This window comes from Perca flavescens, chromosome 8 (assembly GCF_004354835.1).
Source record: "Perca flavescens isolate YP-PL-M2 chromosome 8, PFLA_1.0, whole genome shotgun sequence".
Classification (NCBI taxonomy): domain Eukaryota; kingdom Metazoa; phylum Chordata; class Actinopteri; order Perciformes; family Percidae; genus Perca; species Perca flavescens.
This window is the reverse complement of record NC_041338.1, coordinates 19,225,336-19,241,956: the sequence shown is the minus strand read 5'-3', so window position 1 is coordinate 19,241,956 and position 16,621 is coordinate 19,225,336. Positions and strand designations below refer to the sequence as shown.

The window sequence follows — 16,621 nt, the reverse complement described above, 5'->3', positions numbered from 1 at the left end:
ACTTATGTCCACTGGGTCTCAAGTCTGGACTGGCTACAGGGAGCACCGGGAGAATTCCCTGATGATTGTTCCAGGTTTTGACAATAAAGACTTTGTGGAATAAAAACACAATATAAATATATATATAAATAATAACCTATTTTCATATTACATTAAGTCAAACTTAACAGGCATTTATACAAGCACAAGATTAGGAGAAACGAAACATGACGTGAAAATATATTTATTTGAAAATACTTCCATTTAAAATCCATCTGATTTGCTTTATTTACATTAGCCCTTTATTTTTGAATTGAAGTCTTAGTTTGAACAATGATTACATAATAATCAAGTATTTCTTAGCTTAAATTTGTACCATGAAATGTCCAAATACATAACTCAAAGTTGGATAAGCATTCAACAGTCAAAATCTAGACATCTCTTTTTTTGTCTTTTCAGAAATCCAGTTCAAGTGCTCCCTGTTCTTGCAGAAATATTTTACACATATTTCTAACAACCTATACTGATATTTTCTGTTCAGAACAGTAAAAAAAAAAAAAAAAAAAAAAAAAAGACAAAAGAAATAGAAAACTTGTGCAGACAGTTTTGATTCCTAAAACGTGGAGCTCGAACTGGTTTGACACAGATAAGATGCAATCCCCAGTGCTACAAATACGATGGTCAGCTAACAGGGCTTCCATCACATTGTAAACACGGTCTCTAAGGCCTCGATTCACAGTTGCCATTGTGCCTTGCCACTGAACACATAAAATACAGGCATAGTAATAGTGGCATAGTGGGGAACTTTAGAAACAGGCAGACATGAATTCAGGCATTTCTTTCAAACCATAAACATGATAATTAAAACCTGTGTTTGTTATATTATTAAGCATTACGTGTGGTCTTGCATGTACAGTATTGCACACTGCTTGTGGGTGGGTTTTTTTTTTTTTTTTTAAATGCAACATCCACATTGTCTAAAAGGTACCGTGTATTTGCCTTGCAGCACATTTAGCAACAATGGTTTGGAGGACCACAGCAAATACCAGCATGTAGTGTGGTGCTAGTTTACTGGTTATTTTAGTTCCCAGTCTTGTTGAGTCTTAGGAGAAGGTAGCGGTGAGGATGGCCTCCTGCTGCTGGTGATGGAGAGTCCCGATACCGACAGCAGGGGCGGGCAGAGCAGGTCGGCTCACTAATCGAAGCTGAGAAAGATAGAAGAGATGCTCTAGTATGTGTAATATTAACAATTCATTTCAGAACCATTAGGCTTCATATTATAGATTATATTATTTGATTTGACTACTCACCTTGCAGGCCAGCTGCTTCTCAAACCTGGGTGCTACAAAAGACCAGGGACCCATGTTCTGGGGCTCCTCCTGACTCCAAATAAACTCTGTCAGGGAATTTTTTTAAACATTAAATCACATTGAAAGTAAAAGAGGACACTCAGTGTTTTGTCTGTGTAGTTTTTGTCTAGGGAGTTTTTCTCTTTTGCCCTTTTGACCACAGAGGGTTTGATCTAGATCCACCTGAAACTAGATTTGCTTCAGTGTGTTTGTGGAGGTGAGAACAATGAAATAGAGAGCCGAAGTGAAACCTGAACTTTTTAAATGTCACTTTTCAAATGACATTTGTAATAACGCAAATAACAAACTTCCGTCTTGAAACATACAGTACCTTCACTCAACAGTATTTCAAGCGGTTCACAGCCATTTGTCTTGACAGGGATTATAAATAATAATAATAATAATAATAATAATAATAATAATAATAAAGGATGTAGCAGAATACTTTTAAAAATGTTTTAGGCTGGAATGTTGTTTTACAGAAAAATAATCAGCAACAATTTTGATAATAGATTAATTGTTCCAGCTTCTCATATGAATATTGCTGGTTTTCTGAGTCTCTTATAGTAAATTTGAATATCCTCGGTTGTTGGACAGCTAGTCCGACAATATAATATGTCACCTTGGATGCTGGAAAATTGTGATGGTCGTTTGAACATTTCAGAAACCAAAGTATTGATTGATTGGTCCTAAACATAATCAGCAGATTCATTGAGAATGTAAATATTTGTGTTGGAGCTCTTCTATTTTTGTTTTTAGCTGCCGTTGCCAAACATTTCCAATTAGATGAAGACAAATTCAGACTCAAATTTGAGAGGCAAACTATTTGACTGAATGGGGAGGGTTGAACAGCACTGACGATTTTTAAAACGATTAAATTATATCTAATCGGATAAGGGAGAACCTTTAAGGCGCCGATAAACAATCAAAAGCCGATTGCTTTTAAACAATGTGTACGCATAGACAAGTGGTGGCTGTGACGCAAACGGCATTGTTCACATACTTGCCTTGTACTTTGAGGATTAAACGTATATCCACTAGCACTAATTTCTGAAGACATGCACAAACTACACTTCAAAAGGAACACAGAATACGCGTGGCAGCCATCTTACATACGCAAGCGCATAGTTAAAAGCAAGTATATCGGCGCCTACAGTGATGCAAGTACATATACTGTTGTGCTGGTAAAAGTTAAAAGAGCAGTGTGTAGGATTAGGAGGGATATATTGGCAGAAATGGAAAATATTCATAATATTCATGGTTTAATTATCTTAGAATAAGCCCCTCATATCTAAACTAGAGCTGCAACTATTAAATTAATCGCCAACTATTTTGATAATCGATTAATCCGTTACAAATTCTCCGATTCCACCTTCTTAAATACGTTACGTCACATTCCACCGCCATCTTTTTACAGTAGCCTAAAACGGACAAACCGAACACAGGCTCTAGAGAGGGCCTTTTGCGTTTCTTTTACCGTAGGTTCTCAGACACACTTGGAAAGTAGCTAAATCCTACACGCTCCTTTATTGGGAGAAGCTCTCTATGTGAAACAGCATCCTCCTCTTCTGATGTGCCGTAACTGTGTTGCAGTTCTTTAGAAGAGCAAAAATCCTCTTCAGTAAACACACTTAACAACCCACAAATTCAAAGAATGATGGGTAAAGACAAGGATTTTGACACTGATAGCCTTTAGTTTCTCAGGCTTGGAAAGTCTTAAAATTAACAAAATGAAAAAATCCCAGTCAAAGTCTAGATGGACACTCAATGAGCTTCAGAGGGTGGACAAAATAACAGAGACACTTGATACAATAGCCCTGCAGTAACTAACAGTCTGTCGAAGCTTCATACTTTAGATTTTTGTTTGACAGATTACTGGTTTCTTTGTGAGATGTGTAATGTTTTCTTGAGAACTCAGTAATAATAGTGGCAACTGTCAGACCATTGAAGTTGCCACACACCGCTCAGTGGCATTCAACTTATATGACTCACTTAAGGAGATGCTTTTGTAATTGTTTTTCTACAGCAGTGCATACAACAACCTAAACAAAACATTCAGAAATCAACTTTTCGTCAATGACCGGACTGAAAACAAACTGTTGTTGTGATGGCACTTATAAAGTCAGTATGCGTACTAATGGTAGGTGGAGGTCCGACACGTACCTTTGGCGTTGGGGTATTTCTTGAGCTCCTGCTGCAGAGCGTCCAGTGGGAACGGACATAGCTCCTCCACACGGATGAGTGCTGTGTTTTGGTTGGCTGCTGATGTCTCCCTCTGTTTCAGCAGGGCATAGTAATGTTTCCCTGAGCACAGCACCACCTTCTGGACACTGCGTAGCATAAAAAATGGTCGGGCTTAATGTATGGGTTATGCTTTTTTAAGCGTCTTCCACGTTAAGCAAGTTTTTCTAAAAGGACTATTCAAAACAACCAATGACAAAACTCTTAAGAAAAGTAGTCTATGAACGCTGCATTGACATCTGAAGCCTTGCAATTTGAATTATTTCTTTAAATATATTTCACCACATTTAGGACACACTACAGAATACATTTTTAATAATTAGACGTTGCGACTTCCTTACCTTTCTGCTGGGACTGAAGTATCACCCAACACTGGTCTGAAAGATGTTCCTGGTGTCATTGCAGTCAGACTGGACGCTGCCCCCTGTGAAAACAACACACATTATTCAGCCAAATATCTGTGAAAGGGAGTTGGAAATGTTAAATGTTTCTACAGTGCTTACAGAAAATCTGAGCAGTGTCTTGGGTCCAACCACAATGAGAGGTTTGCGGAAGTTCCGGATCATCTGTCTCCTCAGCAGGTGGAAGTACTGAGCAGAAGTGGTTGGGTTGACCACGGCCATGTTCACGTTGTCACCGTCCACACCCTCTTCTTTACTGTCACACATCTAAGAGACAAAACAGGACAAGTAAGCAATCATTTACAATTCAGGTAAAAACAGCTGCTGGTTGAACACACACACAGCCAGGTAAGAAACATTCAAACGTAAATCTGTAAAGCAGTTAACAAATAACGGCAGAGAGAACAGAGCTTTAAAAAACTAATCAAAATCAAAAGATTACGATCGTGTGACACTAAAGTGGTCAGTGACGACGCAAAATAACGATGATTCTTAACCTCTTAATGATCCGACAGCCCGCCAACGGGCCCGGCTGATATACCGTCGTTCAGAGGCTGTAGCAGGCTCTATTTTAAAGCTAGAGTGAAGATATTGACATCATATGAAACTAGATGAATCCATCGGTACCAACCATGACATGCTAGCTTGTCGGGAAGTGGTCTAAATAATGCTCCAGTGTGGCTTAATTTTAGCGATAAAAAAAGCTGGCATGGCCATTTTTACAGGGGTTCCTTGACCTCTGACCTCAAGATATCTTATATTATAATATTTGTTTATGTTTGTCTTGAGTTGGACCCCAGGCAGAATAATCTTCACTACGGTGATGACTAATGGGAATCCATAATAAACAATAAACTAGAGCTGCACAATATTGTTTTTTTTAAATCATCATCGCGATATCAACTAGCGCAATATACATATCACAAAAGGCTGCAACATATCGCACTACGAGATTTTTTGTGTGCGTTGAAAGAAAATAGTGGAAAACTGCAAATTAAAATGTAACTGTCATTCTTTTTTAAGTGGTGCCTTTTATGTTCAATTCAATTTTAAATTTGTTCAATAAAAGAATGTTAAAAATTATTTCCTTTTATTTGTTTTAAATTCAACAAGCATTTGGTTGTATTTGAGCAGAATTCTGAAAGCAACAGAAATGCAGAACTGAGTACACTGTATCATCGGTTTATTTATCGCAAGTAATATCGTTATTGAGATATTCAACAACGTTAATGCATATGGCATATTTTCCAAACAATCTCAATGATAATGGGTTCTATGGTTACCCATGAGTGTCCACTTTAAAGATATGCCCACTTTATGCTAATCCCATGCAGTTTTTCTCATACAGTACAAATGTTATTTTCACCTATTCTGAAATGGTGTATTTTAATATTTCCGCAAACTGGGGTCCCTAAACAGTCTTAGAATTGCCTATATTGGGTCTCTATAATCTGAGACTCGTGTGGATTCTATGAGTCCAATTTTATTCAGGTGTGATAATGTCCCCAAAATAGCCATTTCATCGTAGTGAGACATTTTTTTGAAACTTGAGCCGTTTCTAGAAGAGAAGTGCTCGCCATCCAATTGCCAAAAAATGCAATTCTTGCAGAAATCTCCAAATATCAAAAGTTTTGGATCCCAAATCACAGCATGAATTTTCTATGGTGTTGCTCAAGGTCTTGATGTCTTAATGTGGTATTTTGGAGGAATTTGTGACCATTTTTATCAATTCTCAATTGGTTAAAATTGTTAAATATAGCACCAGATCTGTGTAACAAATGGTAACAACCCAAAAGTTGCTGCAACAACTTATGAGACTAAGTGAGCATGGGAATGACTATCATGTTCCATTATAATGTTCTAAGCCCTTATACACTTCCACAATTTATTTTAATTCATTCATTTTTATTACAATTTATGACAAAAAAAGTCAGACTTGACAGTGCTGCGCTCCATCTTACATTAATCTTTAGATGCAGATGATCTAGACCACTTTTATGTGGCAAATACGGTTAACCTTTTGTCAACATTTTGTGAACATCCCCTGTCCCTTAAAAAAAAAAAAGAGATGCTAAGAATGCTAATAGGTTAAGTGTCTCAATTAATAAACTACAGTGTGCCTATTACAGAGGGAGAAAAGAGTGATTTCAGACACAGCCTCAATCTGATGTGTTTTGTCTGCTGATTTCTAATGGACAATTAAGAGACATTAGCTCTGTTGATTTGTTATTGATTACACCGGTTATGGCATAGTAGTTGTGTGAGGGATAAGAAATACCGTTTGTTGACAACATAGCACTATATCCATTACATTTAGATTTTACTACCTTAAACGACTTTGGCTGACCTGAGGCGTCCATGTTTGATTTTCAGGCAGCAACGTAATATTAAAGGGGAACTATGCAGTTTTTTCAGCTAAATTTACCTTAACTGAACAGCTTCAGAGTCATTGGAATGGTTATATGACTTTTTACGGGTTGAAAGGTGGTCATCTCGCTTCCCCCTAGCGCCTGTGAGCGGAAAAACCACCCTTGCAACTTTGGGCTGGCGAGCTGCCAGCCTCAGCATTATGGAGTATTGCGTGATATCAGGTCTCGTGACGAATTGCTTCACGGAACTGCACACATACACGCCGTTACACGCCCGCATCCAGTAACCGGCTAGCTATAAGAACAAGGTAGTGATGGAGTTTTTCACACTATTGTCATGGCTGAGCCAGCAAAAAAGAAGCAGAAAGCTAGGAAAGCATTGTCGGAGGAAAAGAGAAAAGAGGAAACGGCAGACTGACAGAGCGAGGAGTCAGACACGAGTAAACATCGGACCTGCGTTTTCTGAATGGTGAGAACTGAGACAAACGGAAGCCTGCAAATCCGATGCTGACCTGGCGTTTTTGCTGTTGCACTTGAAAGTATCTTTGATCAGAAACTTTATCTGCCACAGAGTTTCTTGTCAGCTGGATGTTGGCAAATGCCAGTTGCTTCTGCTCCGACAGCGTTCTAAGGCCAATGTAGGAAAAAAGAATAATGTTACGCACCTGGGAGAGAAGGGTAATATTTCGAGAAAACCTCAGAGGACATGGCTCAGTGCGTTTGCCTTCTTCTTTGAAAACAAATGCACATGACCAGAGGGAGAAGATGGGAGTCGCCAACGAGTTTTTACGACAGTGTTGCCAAATATCTATTCTGAAGCTGTAGATAGAGAAACCTGCGAACAAAAAGCGTCCAAGTCGAGTCTCAAGTGTTTTGCCACAAGTCCAAGTCAAGTCTCAAGTCTCTGGCCATCTGATCTGTGCCTAACACTGTATTGTTAAATCTTATGAATTCAAAGCATGTCCTGTAGCTACCATCCAGACAGTACAGTATTAAAATCAGTTGTAGGATAACTTTATGGGGTCTACTTAACACATCCCTCTAGCCCTCGGACCTGGTGAAATATTAACCTAAGTCTGTCACATCATATGGATACAACTATAAAGATACAATGTGCCTGTTCCCAGCATTAGCACAACACTTGTGGATTCAGGAGCATCATTGCAAATATGGAAAGACTCAGGAGGAGTTTTTATCCACAAGCCGTTAGGCTCCTGAATCAAAACATGACAAACTGCTCAATGCACCTTGCACTTTAAGCCCTTGATCTGCTTTAGTGAGTACTTTAGTAGTATAAGGTTTTATTGTAGTTATGAGTAGGGGTATATGGGTGGTATATTTTTATTTGTAGTTTATTATTAACTTATGTTTTAACTTGATATCATTCTATAAATTTAAGTATGTCATTAGCTATGAGATAGGACATTGGAGTGGAGTCAGGAATGCATTTCACTGCTTGTTATAATTGTATGGCTATGCATGTGACAAATAAACTTGAAACTTTGTGATGGTTAGCTTGTTACCTGTGACGATATATGCTAAATGTAACGTCTCTTTCACATTAGCGTGTGAGTGACTGACCTATTTAGGTGCGTTTTGAGATGCCTGATGAAGTTCGGCGTTGATCCGGCATCATTTATCTTGGTGCCACACACCTTGCATGTAGCTATTGGCTTACTGCCACTGTTTACCAAGTTATTGAAAGCAAAACTAATGACAAAAGGCACAACTCTGGGAGGACTTTGTGTCGCCATCGTCAATGTACTTTTTTTTATATGCGAGTGCACGCACATAAGGCATAACGCATGCACTACGTTGCATATTATGGCAAAGGGCAGGGGACATGTAGCTCGTCATGTTTCCTCAACGTATATGCGCCAATAAAAGAAAATAGAAACACATGAATAAATTTAAATTTAAAAAGCAATAATTGCATGAAAACATGTTGTTGACGAGTCTCAAAGCTCGAGTCTCAAGTCTTTTGGGTCGAGTCCAAGTCAAGTCTGAAGTCAGCTGTTTGTGCGACTTAAGTGCGACTCGAGTCCCCATCTCTGAACTGCATAGCGCCCCTTTAAGTGCCAAGTCTGACATATTCGTCTCCCATTTCTAATTACAACTGGGATGTTGACATGGCTATCAACACAAAATCACAAAGTGCTCAAAAAACTGACATTTGACTGACTTTATATTTCAGTCCCACAGACCTGGAGGAAGCGCTCCATACGGCAGGATGAGTGTTCGGGTCCGGCTCCATCATAGCCGTGAGGCAGCAGGATCACCATCCCACTCTGTAACAGCCACTTGGCTTCACCTGGGGACACAGCAGTTTCACATCTGATGTGTGAAGAAATTTCCAGAAATATATGATAAAAAAAAAAAGAGTAATTGTGAATCTGTTGATAGAACAAGTGTAGTCAGAGTGTACCTCCAGTGAGGAAGGTATCAAAGATGATCTGCGCTCCATTGAAGAAATCTCCAAACTGAGCCTCCCAGATTGGAAGGAGCTTCGGCTGTGCGATACTCATACCATATTCAAATCCAAGCACCGCCTCCTCAGACAGTGGGCTGTTACACACCTACACACACACACACACACACACACACACACACACACACACACACACACACACACACACACACACACACACACACACACACACACACACACACACACACACACACACACACACACACACACACACACACACACACACACACACACACACACACACACACACACACACACACACACACACACGCAAATGCCCTATTAAAACTGAAGAAATTATTATTCCAACAAATGAATCGTCTTTTTGAGGGCCAAAACATGCTCAGAAACTCACCAGAAAAAAATAATAATTGAGCTCCTGCTGTACGTTTCAGATAGACTAATGAAAATGAAAATTGGCACACATACTGTATTTATCATGGCAAGACGTACAAAAAAGCCTCTTGGAGCCCTGCCCTAAACTCAACAGGAAGTCCGCCATTTTGAATTGACTGTGCCTTATTAGTGCATTTTTGGCCATTTCCACGCATCATATTTTAATGAACTCTTTCCTAGAGATTTCATCCAATCGACTTCAAATTAGGTTCGTGCCATCTTAAGACCATAAGATGAGAAGTTATTAAAAGCAAGACTTTTTATCAAACGGTGTGGGCGTGGCGGCCATTTTGAGCATTTATCGATGAAGTTGTTGTAACTCCAGTGTACATTGTCCAATCTGCCTGAAATTTCTCGTGATCGATAAGGGTCCAGGCCTGAGGACATCTACAGGCCAATATTGACTCGAGTCATAGCAGCCCCCCTGCTGGCAACAGGAAATTAGCCTTATATGACAAAACTTATCCGATTTACATGCCATTTACAATGTGTGGTCTAGATGTAATACTGAGCTGCCCCCCTGCATTTTGACCACATGTTGGCCACGCCCCCTTTCATAACTCATGAACCGTTTGATATAGAGTCTTGTGTGAGGTATCACTGAACTCAGCAGAGTTCCTTTTTCATTGGTTGTTTTCCTATGCTTTAGCCACGCCCCTTTCATAACTAAAGACCCATTTCTCGTAGACTCTTGTGTGAGGTATCACTAAACTCAGCAGAGAGTTCCTTTTTCCAGTGGTGACGGTTTGCGGGCAGAAAGGAGCGGCATCTGCCGGTAACCCTGACGTGCGCAAAGGTGCGAGGGCCCGTCCAACGCTGCTTGCAGCTTTAATTTAAGAATTAAGGATATGAATATGTCATGCTTTAAACAGATTGTGTTCACACTGATGTTTTATCTGTTTTATATGGATTTTACCTCCAGGAAGCCTGTCTGCTGCGGGCTGATGTGGTTCAGAGGGATGTACATGTCATTAGTGTCTTGACACACCACCATGGCGTGTCGCTGACTGAACGTGCCTCTTCCAACATCCTGTCCGCTGATTCGAATATTAAAGCCTGTAACAACAATCATTTTAAATCTACAAATCCATTTCTTGACAGCAATAATAAATAAGCAATCATAAATAAATATTCCAAGAAACTTATATTTTCTGCTTAACACTGACCTTGGGAGAGGAGAGAGCCGAAAGCCAAGGCCTCTGCTGTGGACCAGTCCAGTTTGGTCCCTTCTTCTAACTTGTTTAACCGAGCCTGAGTTCACACAGGAGGAAAACATCATCTAGCTGCTGCCGTGTCAACAACAGACAATCCAACAGAAATTACAGAGACGATGGTCCACCTGTGCATGGGTCTTTCCAAGGTGGCTGTGCAGCTGGATTTGCTCAGGGATGTCCACAGATTTTGCTCCTACAAACTGCAGCAGGGGAATGGGAACGCCTGTGTCCCAGGTGGTGACTCTGGCCTGGGGTTCCACCAGATCCCCCCAGCGGCCCTGCAGGTTGGTGGGTGGAGGGCTGTACAGGGTCATGTTAGACAGCTTGTCGTTGAGCATGCCGTAGTGTTGGGACTTGATTGCATCACGCTCGACATCGGTCATCAGACCCTCAGAGATGAGCTGGTCGGAGTAGTAGTCGGGGACGCTCTTACGGGATCTGTGAGGATGCAACAATATGACAATGTCTGTGTCATTCACCAGTATATTACACAATATGTCTGTGGGGGAACAAACTATTTTTTTTTTTAAGCTATACAAATGATTCCCAATTGCTTCAGGCAAACAAACTTTCTTAGTTTTACTCTATGTTGGAAAAAAAATCAAAAAGAAAATCTTGAAATCTCCAAATGGAATTTAAAGACACTCAAAACAATTTCTTATGTCAGTCAAGATGCAACTTCCAGTGGTACCGTTCCCATCGGCTCCGCTTGCAGGGTTTCCACGGCTCGCTAAGTGGACTTCCTGCTGTGCATTGGGAGATTTTTGTTTTTTAAATGTATTTTTAAGATGTTCTTTAAACTAAAATGTGTTACACAAGTAACTCTTTTAAGGAATAACTTAGGGCGTAGGTTGTGTGCGAGTGTGCGGTCAAGAGAGTTTTATCACCTGCTAAAGAACCCTGAGAAATATGCTGTATATGCTACGGTAACCTTTAAAGTGAAAATACGTTGTGATACAAAGTAAACAAGGTAAATATAACTGACCGGATGATCTTGTACATGGCTGGGTTAGTGAAGAAAGGCTCGTCCAGCTCGTTGTGGCCCCACTGACGGTAGCAGATCAGGTCTACAATGACGTCTTTCCTAAAAAGCCTCTGGTAGTCCACAGCCAGCCGAGTGGCCCGCAGCACCTCCTCTGCATCATCGCCGTTTACGTGGATCACAGCACAGTTCACCATCTTACCTGTGTAACAAATTTGACCATAACTTTCGAATTATAAACAGGATACATGACCTGTGTCAAGTAATATTTTAAAAAACATATTTCTTACCACACTTAGACAATTCAAATAGGTTTCACCTTTTCAAATACTTTAAATTTGCACAAAGGCACATTTGCAAATATAATTCAACAGAGATGTCTATGCTTGATAAGAAAGTAGTGTTTCACTGACCAACATCACTACAGTACAAAGAGGATCTCGCTCTCTCGGATGGAGTGGTGTAACCCACTTGGTTGTTCACAATGAGATGGATGCTCCCACCGACTCTGTAGTGAGGGAGGTTTGAAAGGGTCAATGTTTCTGGAACAATCCCTTGGCCAGGGAAAGCGCCATCACCGTGGACCTGTGGAGAAGACAACAGAGTCTTGAGCTTTTAGTAAAACCGCAGGACGATTGGATAAGGACTTCTTTAACAAGGCCCAGAGAGGTTAAGTGTCATCACCTCCTGCTAAGTATGAACCCCGGATCAGAATAGAAGAGTAATGAAGACATTTAGAGGTCTATTATTGGAGATCCACATTTTGTAGGAAACAGTGGAAATTGTATTTATTCTAGTATTCCAGTAAGTATATTGGTTATTGAAAAAAATGCTTTAAAAATAGTCAAATGTTTTGATGGACAGTAAAAGGGAGGTGATTGAAAGACTGGAGAAACAAAAGAAAAAAATAATGGCTCCTTTTGGGCGGCTAATTACTGCAGATAGTGGTACTAAAAGAAGAAGAATAAGAATACTTTATATGCAGTGACATATATATGCATGCATGGGCTGTGGTGGAATTTACAGAAACACTATGTTATGGTAAGATGAGACAAAGGCAAAGCTTAGACACATTAGGTCATTCATAGGTCACAGGTCAGGGGACGACGCCATTCGGCCAGTCTTTAATAACTACACCTCTTCATATATGAATATGTTCTGTGTCTCTACAGCCTCAAAATCTAGACAGCTGTATGATAAGGGAATGTTTTGTTCCAGGACTGTCTCCTTTTGGAGGTCGGTGTTAACAGGGTAAAGGGGCCTGCCACAGTTTGGCATACATCTCAGAACTAGGCTAAAAAGGTGACCATCTTTTATTTTGGCGCCATCAATTTCTTGTTATAACACAAACTTGATATATGCATCAGCCAAAAGGCACAGAACCTCAGAGTTGAGGACGAGACTGTTAAACTGTACTGTCTACCTTTATCTCTCCTCAATTAACATCAATAAATGCTTATGTGTAAAACCTTAATTCTCTTGAACCTTCATGTATCCAGAAGTTAAGCAGCTCCCGAGTTTTTCCTTAACATGGGCTGATCACTGACATAGTGTAACTGGATACATTTGCTTTGCCCTCTAGTAATGAGTGATAAAGATTTAATCACAACAACAAAAAATATATGTTTTATGAAACTCCAAAATGAATACAATAGTCCACCACATTTCATCACAATTTGTTTTGATTTATCAATTAATTTCAGATTATGGGGGAATGTATAATTTAACCACATTCTCCCCCATTGGATTGTGGTTATTAAATAAAGGCAAGGTATTATGTTGTTCTTCCTCTTCTTGTAAAGTTAAACCTATTGACTGCATGTGTGTATTAGTTTTTGTGTACCTGCAGACAGACGACTTGGTCCCCCGGCTGGGCGTTGTCTTCAGGTGAATAGTCTCCTTCCTGCCTGAGCTGCTGCCTGGCTCTGGTTTTGCCAAGAGCCACGGGGTTGATCGCCTCGAGATGAGATGGGTTGGGCAGCATGGTCACATGAAGAGGGTGTCCAGCTCCAAAATCCAGCTCCACCGAGGAGGTGAGGTGGGAGAGAACGTCACCGATGGCAGGCGAGGTGTCGGGGAACTCGCTGAGGCCTCGCATCTTACGGAACATGAGCTAGAGAGAAAAATGATGGAAGAACAGTGTGGGTTTATGTTATCTTACCCTTGTTAATTTGTCTGCTGGCTGTGACTTTCGGTTTACTTGTGCTGCTGATTACAGTCATGCAAAATAAACAATCTAATCTTGTCAGGTCACAGATAATTTGAAAGTACATGTGGCTGTCTAAGGCTAATTAACCTCTGGTGGGAACTTCAGCAGGCCTGTCAGGAGGTTAAGTCGGCCTCTGTGGGGCATGCCGATGACAATGTCAGTGACTCCGCTGTGGGCCAACTGGTGGAAAAGCTCGTAGAAGAAGGCCATCATGCTCTCTGCTCCTTCTCCTCCATAACGCTTCACAGTAGCAAACTTGGTGGCCAAAAAGTGGTCAAATTCCTATAGGCCGTGAAAGAAAAAGTAAAGAAACAGATGGATTAAAAATACACGACATTACCAAAAAAAAACGTGATAAGATCTGTCAATTAAGACAGTACATTTTTTGCGCCCTCCTCTTTCTTCTTGGACCTACCTGAGATTCCAGCATGATCTTGGCCAGCTGCCTCCTCTCCTCTGTGGAGAAATTATTTTTCCTGAGTTCCTCAAAGCGGTCAGCAAACCACTCCCTCTCGTCGAGGCTGCTCAGCTGGCTGGTCTCCACGGACAGGTGGCCACAGTAGGCTTCTTCCAGGTAGGCCTGAACCTCTTCCACTGAAGCCTCCGCTTTGCCAATGTGCCGTAGACCTACAGAAGCACATTGAATGAGCCGTGATAACACCCACAAGTGAACAGAGGGGAGCGCTGTTTTTCATGTTTTACTCCTCAGGACTGAGAGCACCAAAGTCTTTAGTCTAATCTTATCTAATCAAGGACTATTCTATACATGGTGTAACTGGTGAATAAAATCAACTACCTGACTTTTCAATTTTTTTATTTTAACATCAGCGGAAAGGTAACACCATCCTCCAACAATTTCCATCCTTAGGTTTATAAAACAATAAAATGTACAACTAAATAAAATCACAGTACTTTGTATAGCACTTCGCCAAATACTCTGATAATTTAACATTAGAAAAGATAGAAGAATACACCGTTTCAGAACGTTTACCAGGTTTTTGTAAATTTGTTCTTTCAGAGTTACATTTTCACTTGGCAACAGACCTACATTACAATTAACTGTGGTGGAATGTAACTAAATACATTTACTCAAGTACTGCAATTAAATACAATTTTGACATACTTGTACATTACTTGAATGCTTTAATATAACGCTACTTTAAAGTTCTACTCCACTACACTTAAAGGAATATTGTATATCTTTTTACTCCTCTACATTTATTGGACAGGTGTATTATTTTACAATTATTTTACATACAAATGATAAAATATGATACATTGTAATAACTGACAAACTTTCTATAAAAGTTAAAAGTAATAAATCACACAGCTTTTGAAACTTTATTTGCTGATACATACTTTTACTAACATCAGTATGATTTTGAATACATACATTGTACTTGTGTGTGTGTGTGTGTGTGTGTGTGTGCGTGTATATATATATATATATATTGACAGGACAGCTAGGTGAGAAAGGGGAGAGAGAAGGGGAAGACATGCAGGAAATCGTCCCAGGTCGGACTCGAACCACTGCGCACATGTACCTCCAGGTACATGTGCGCCTGCTCGAACCACTGAACCAACCTGGCCACGTATGGGAATATTTTTACATGTTGTAATACTACCATAACTAGATTGAAGGATCTAAACTTCTACCACAATCAATGAAACCTATCAGTGACGTTTACCCTGCAAAGCATGAGAAAATGTGAATAAATATAATAATGACATAATGTTGCATGTATACAAGTAATAAAACAAGGTTACAAGGAGGAGAGATTGTCATTATCCCAACTTCTGCATGCTTTCTGCATGCTTTCTGTAGGTCTCCATCCACAGCTGTCATGTAACAGTTACCTGAGGTGTTGAGTGGTCCTGTGATGGTGCCAGTCAGCAGGTTTATCTCCGGGACGCTGTGAGCAACAGGCTGTTGGGGTAGTAAGGGGTTAATTTTAGCAGCTTTGTGTCCATGTGCTCTGTATGCCTCCACCAGACGGGCAAGACCATGATCTGCAAGACAACAGGCCGCTGTCAGCATGGGTTAGGGTTAGCTAATCCTGTTCCGAAACACACTTCAGTGTCAGCCACTGGGTGTAATGTCAACTTCGGCTAACGTTAACTGCAACAACCATCCTCTATGAATCAACACTGAGCCAAGTGACAATTTAAATGGAAAAATATTTTACACAAAGAATACTGGAATACAATTATATTATAAACTAAAATCAATGCACGTCTCTTAGTCAGTAGCGTTACTTGAGCTCCTCCTCTTCTTATCGGGTGATGTTAAATTATGCACACAACAAATGAATCCCATACTGACCTTGATTCAGTGCTGCGATGCGGTCGCTTAACTTGTGGTGGCTCTCGGTCAGTTTGGGTCGGTATCCGTAAACACCTTTCTCGGTGTGATAACAACAGCCGACCACCTGCCGAGCGACACTCGGTGGCAGTTGGCTCAACGACTTTTTAAGGAAAAGTACGGCCGACATTGTTTGAAAGTGTAAAACTATAATCTTTATATCCACACACACCAACGGCTACAGGTCGGCGGCCATACTGCCGAGAGAGAGGCGTTATGGGAGGAGACGACGCAACGGAAGCCTATTGGCTGAGGTTCATGTAACATTACACGTTTCATAAGTAAACCTTTCACTTTTAAGTTTTCATTACTTTTGTCTCAGGTTTATTAAAAAACACTACTTTTGTATTTGTAATACACGATAATACATTTCCTCGTGTTTAAGTTAAAACTCCGAAGTAACTCAAGTAGCCCCGTGACGTAGCGCAAGTGTCAAGGAACAAGATCAGTGCTGCGTTCAGGTGTTGATTGTAAATTCCAGACTCCACATTTCAACATTGGCAAGCGTGATTTGGATTTTATGTGGTTTTGGTAAGAAATTGACAATTTTCTATTTTTCTATATGTTGCTTTTTCTAGTTATTAATTTATCTCAAATTCTCCTTAGGCTAATAGCATACAGTTCAACAACA

At 40.3% G+C, this 16,621-nt stretch overlaps 1 protein-coding gene across 2 annotated transcripts; it reads right to left on the bottom strand.

Moving 5' to 3' along the window:
* Positions 1-207: 207 nt before the first annotated feature.
* Positions 208-16,402, bottom strand: dhtkd1 (dehydrogenase E1 and transketolase domain containing 1). Of its 2 annotated transcripts, XM_028586103.1 has the most exons (17): positions 15,952-16,400; positions 15,486-15,638; positions 14,044-14,255; positions 13,716-13,910; positions 13,263-13,532; positions 11,833-12,004; positions 11,423-11,621; positions 10,563-10,875; positions 10,390-10,474; positions 10,140-10,279; positions 8,765-8,915; positions 8,544-8,650; positions 4,073-4,237; positions 3,911-3,993; positions 3,492-3,658; positions 1,290-1,375; positions 208-1,184 (listed from the first exon to the last, which is right to left on the bottom strand). In XM_028586103.1, exons 1-17 carry the CDS (start codon positions 16,118-16,120, stop codon positions 1,083-1,085), a joined length of 2,769 nt encoding a protein of 922 aa, XP_028441904.1. In that variant the 5' UTR covers positions 16,121-16,400; the 3' UTR covers positions 208-1,082. The 2 variants fall into 2 exon arrangements, with proteins under 2 accessions (XP_028441904.1, XP_028441905.1); XM_028586104.1 differs by lacking the exons at positions 208-1,184; positions 1,290-1,375; positions 3,492-3,658; positions 3,911-3,993 and adding an exon at positions 6,852-6,966 and having other exon boundaries at positions 4,151-4,237; positions 15,952-16,402.
* Positions 16,403-16,621: the final 219 nt, after the last annotated feature.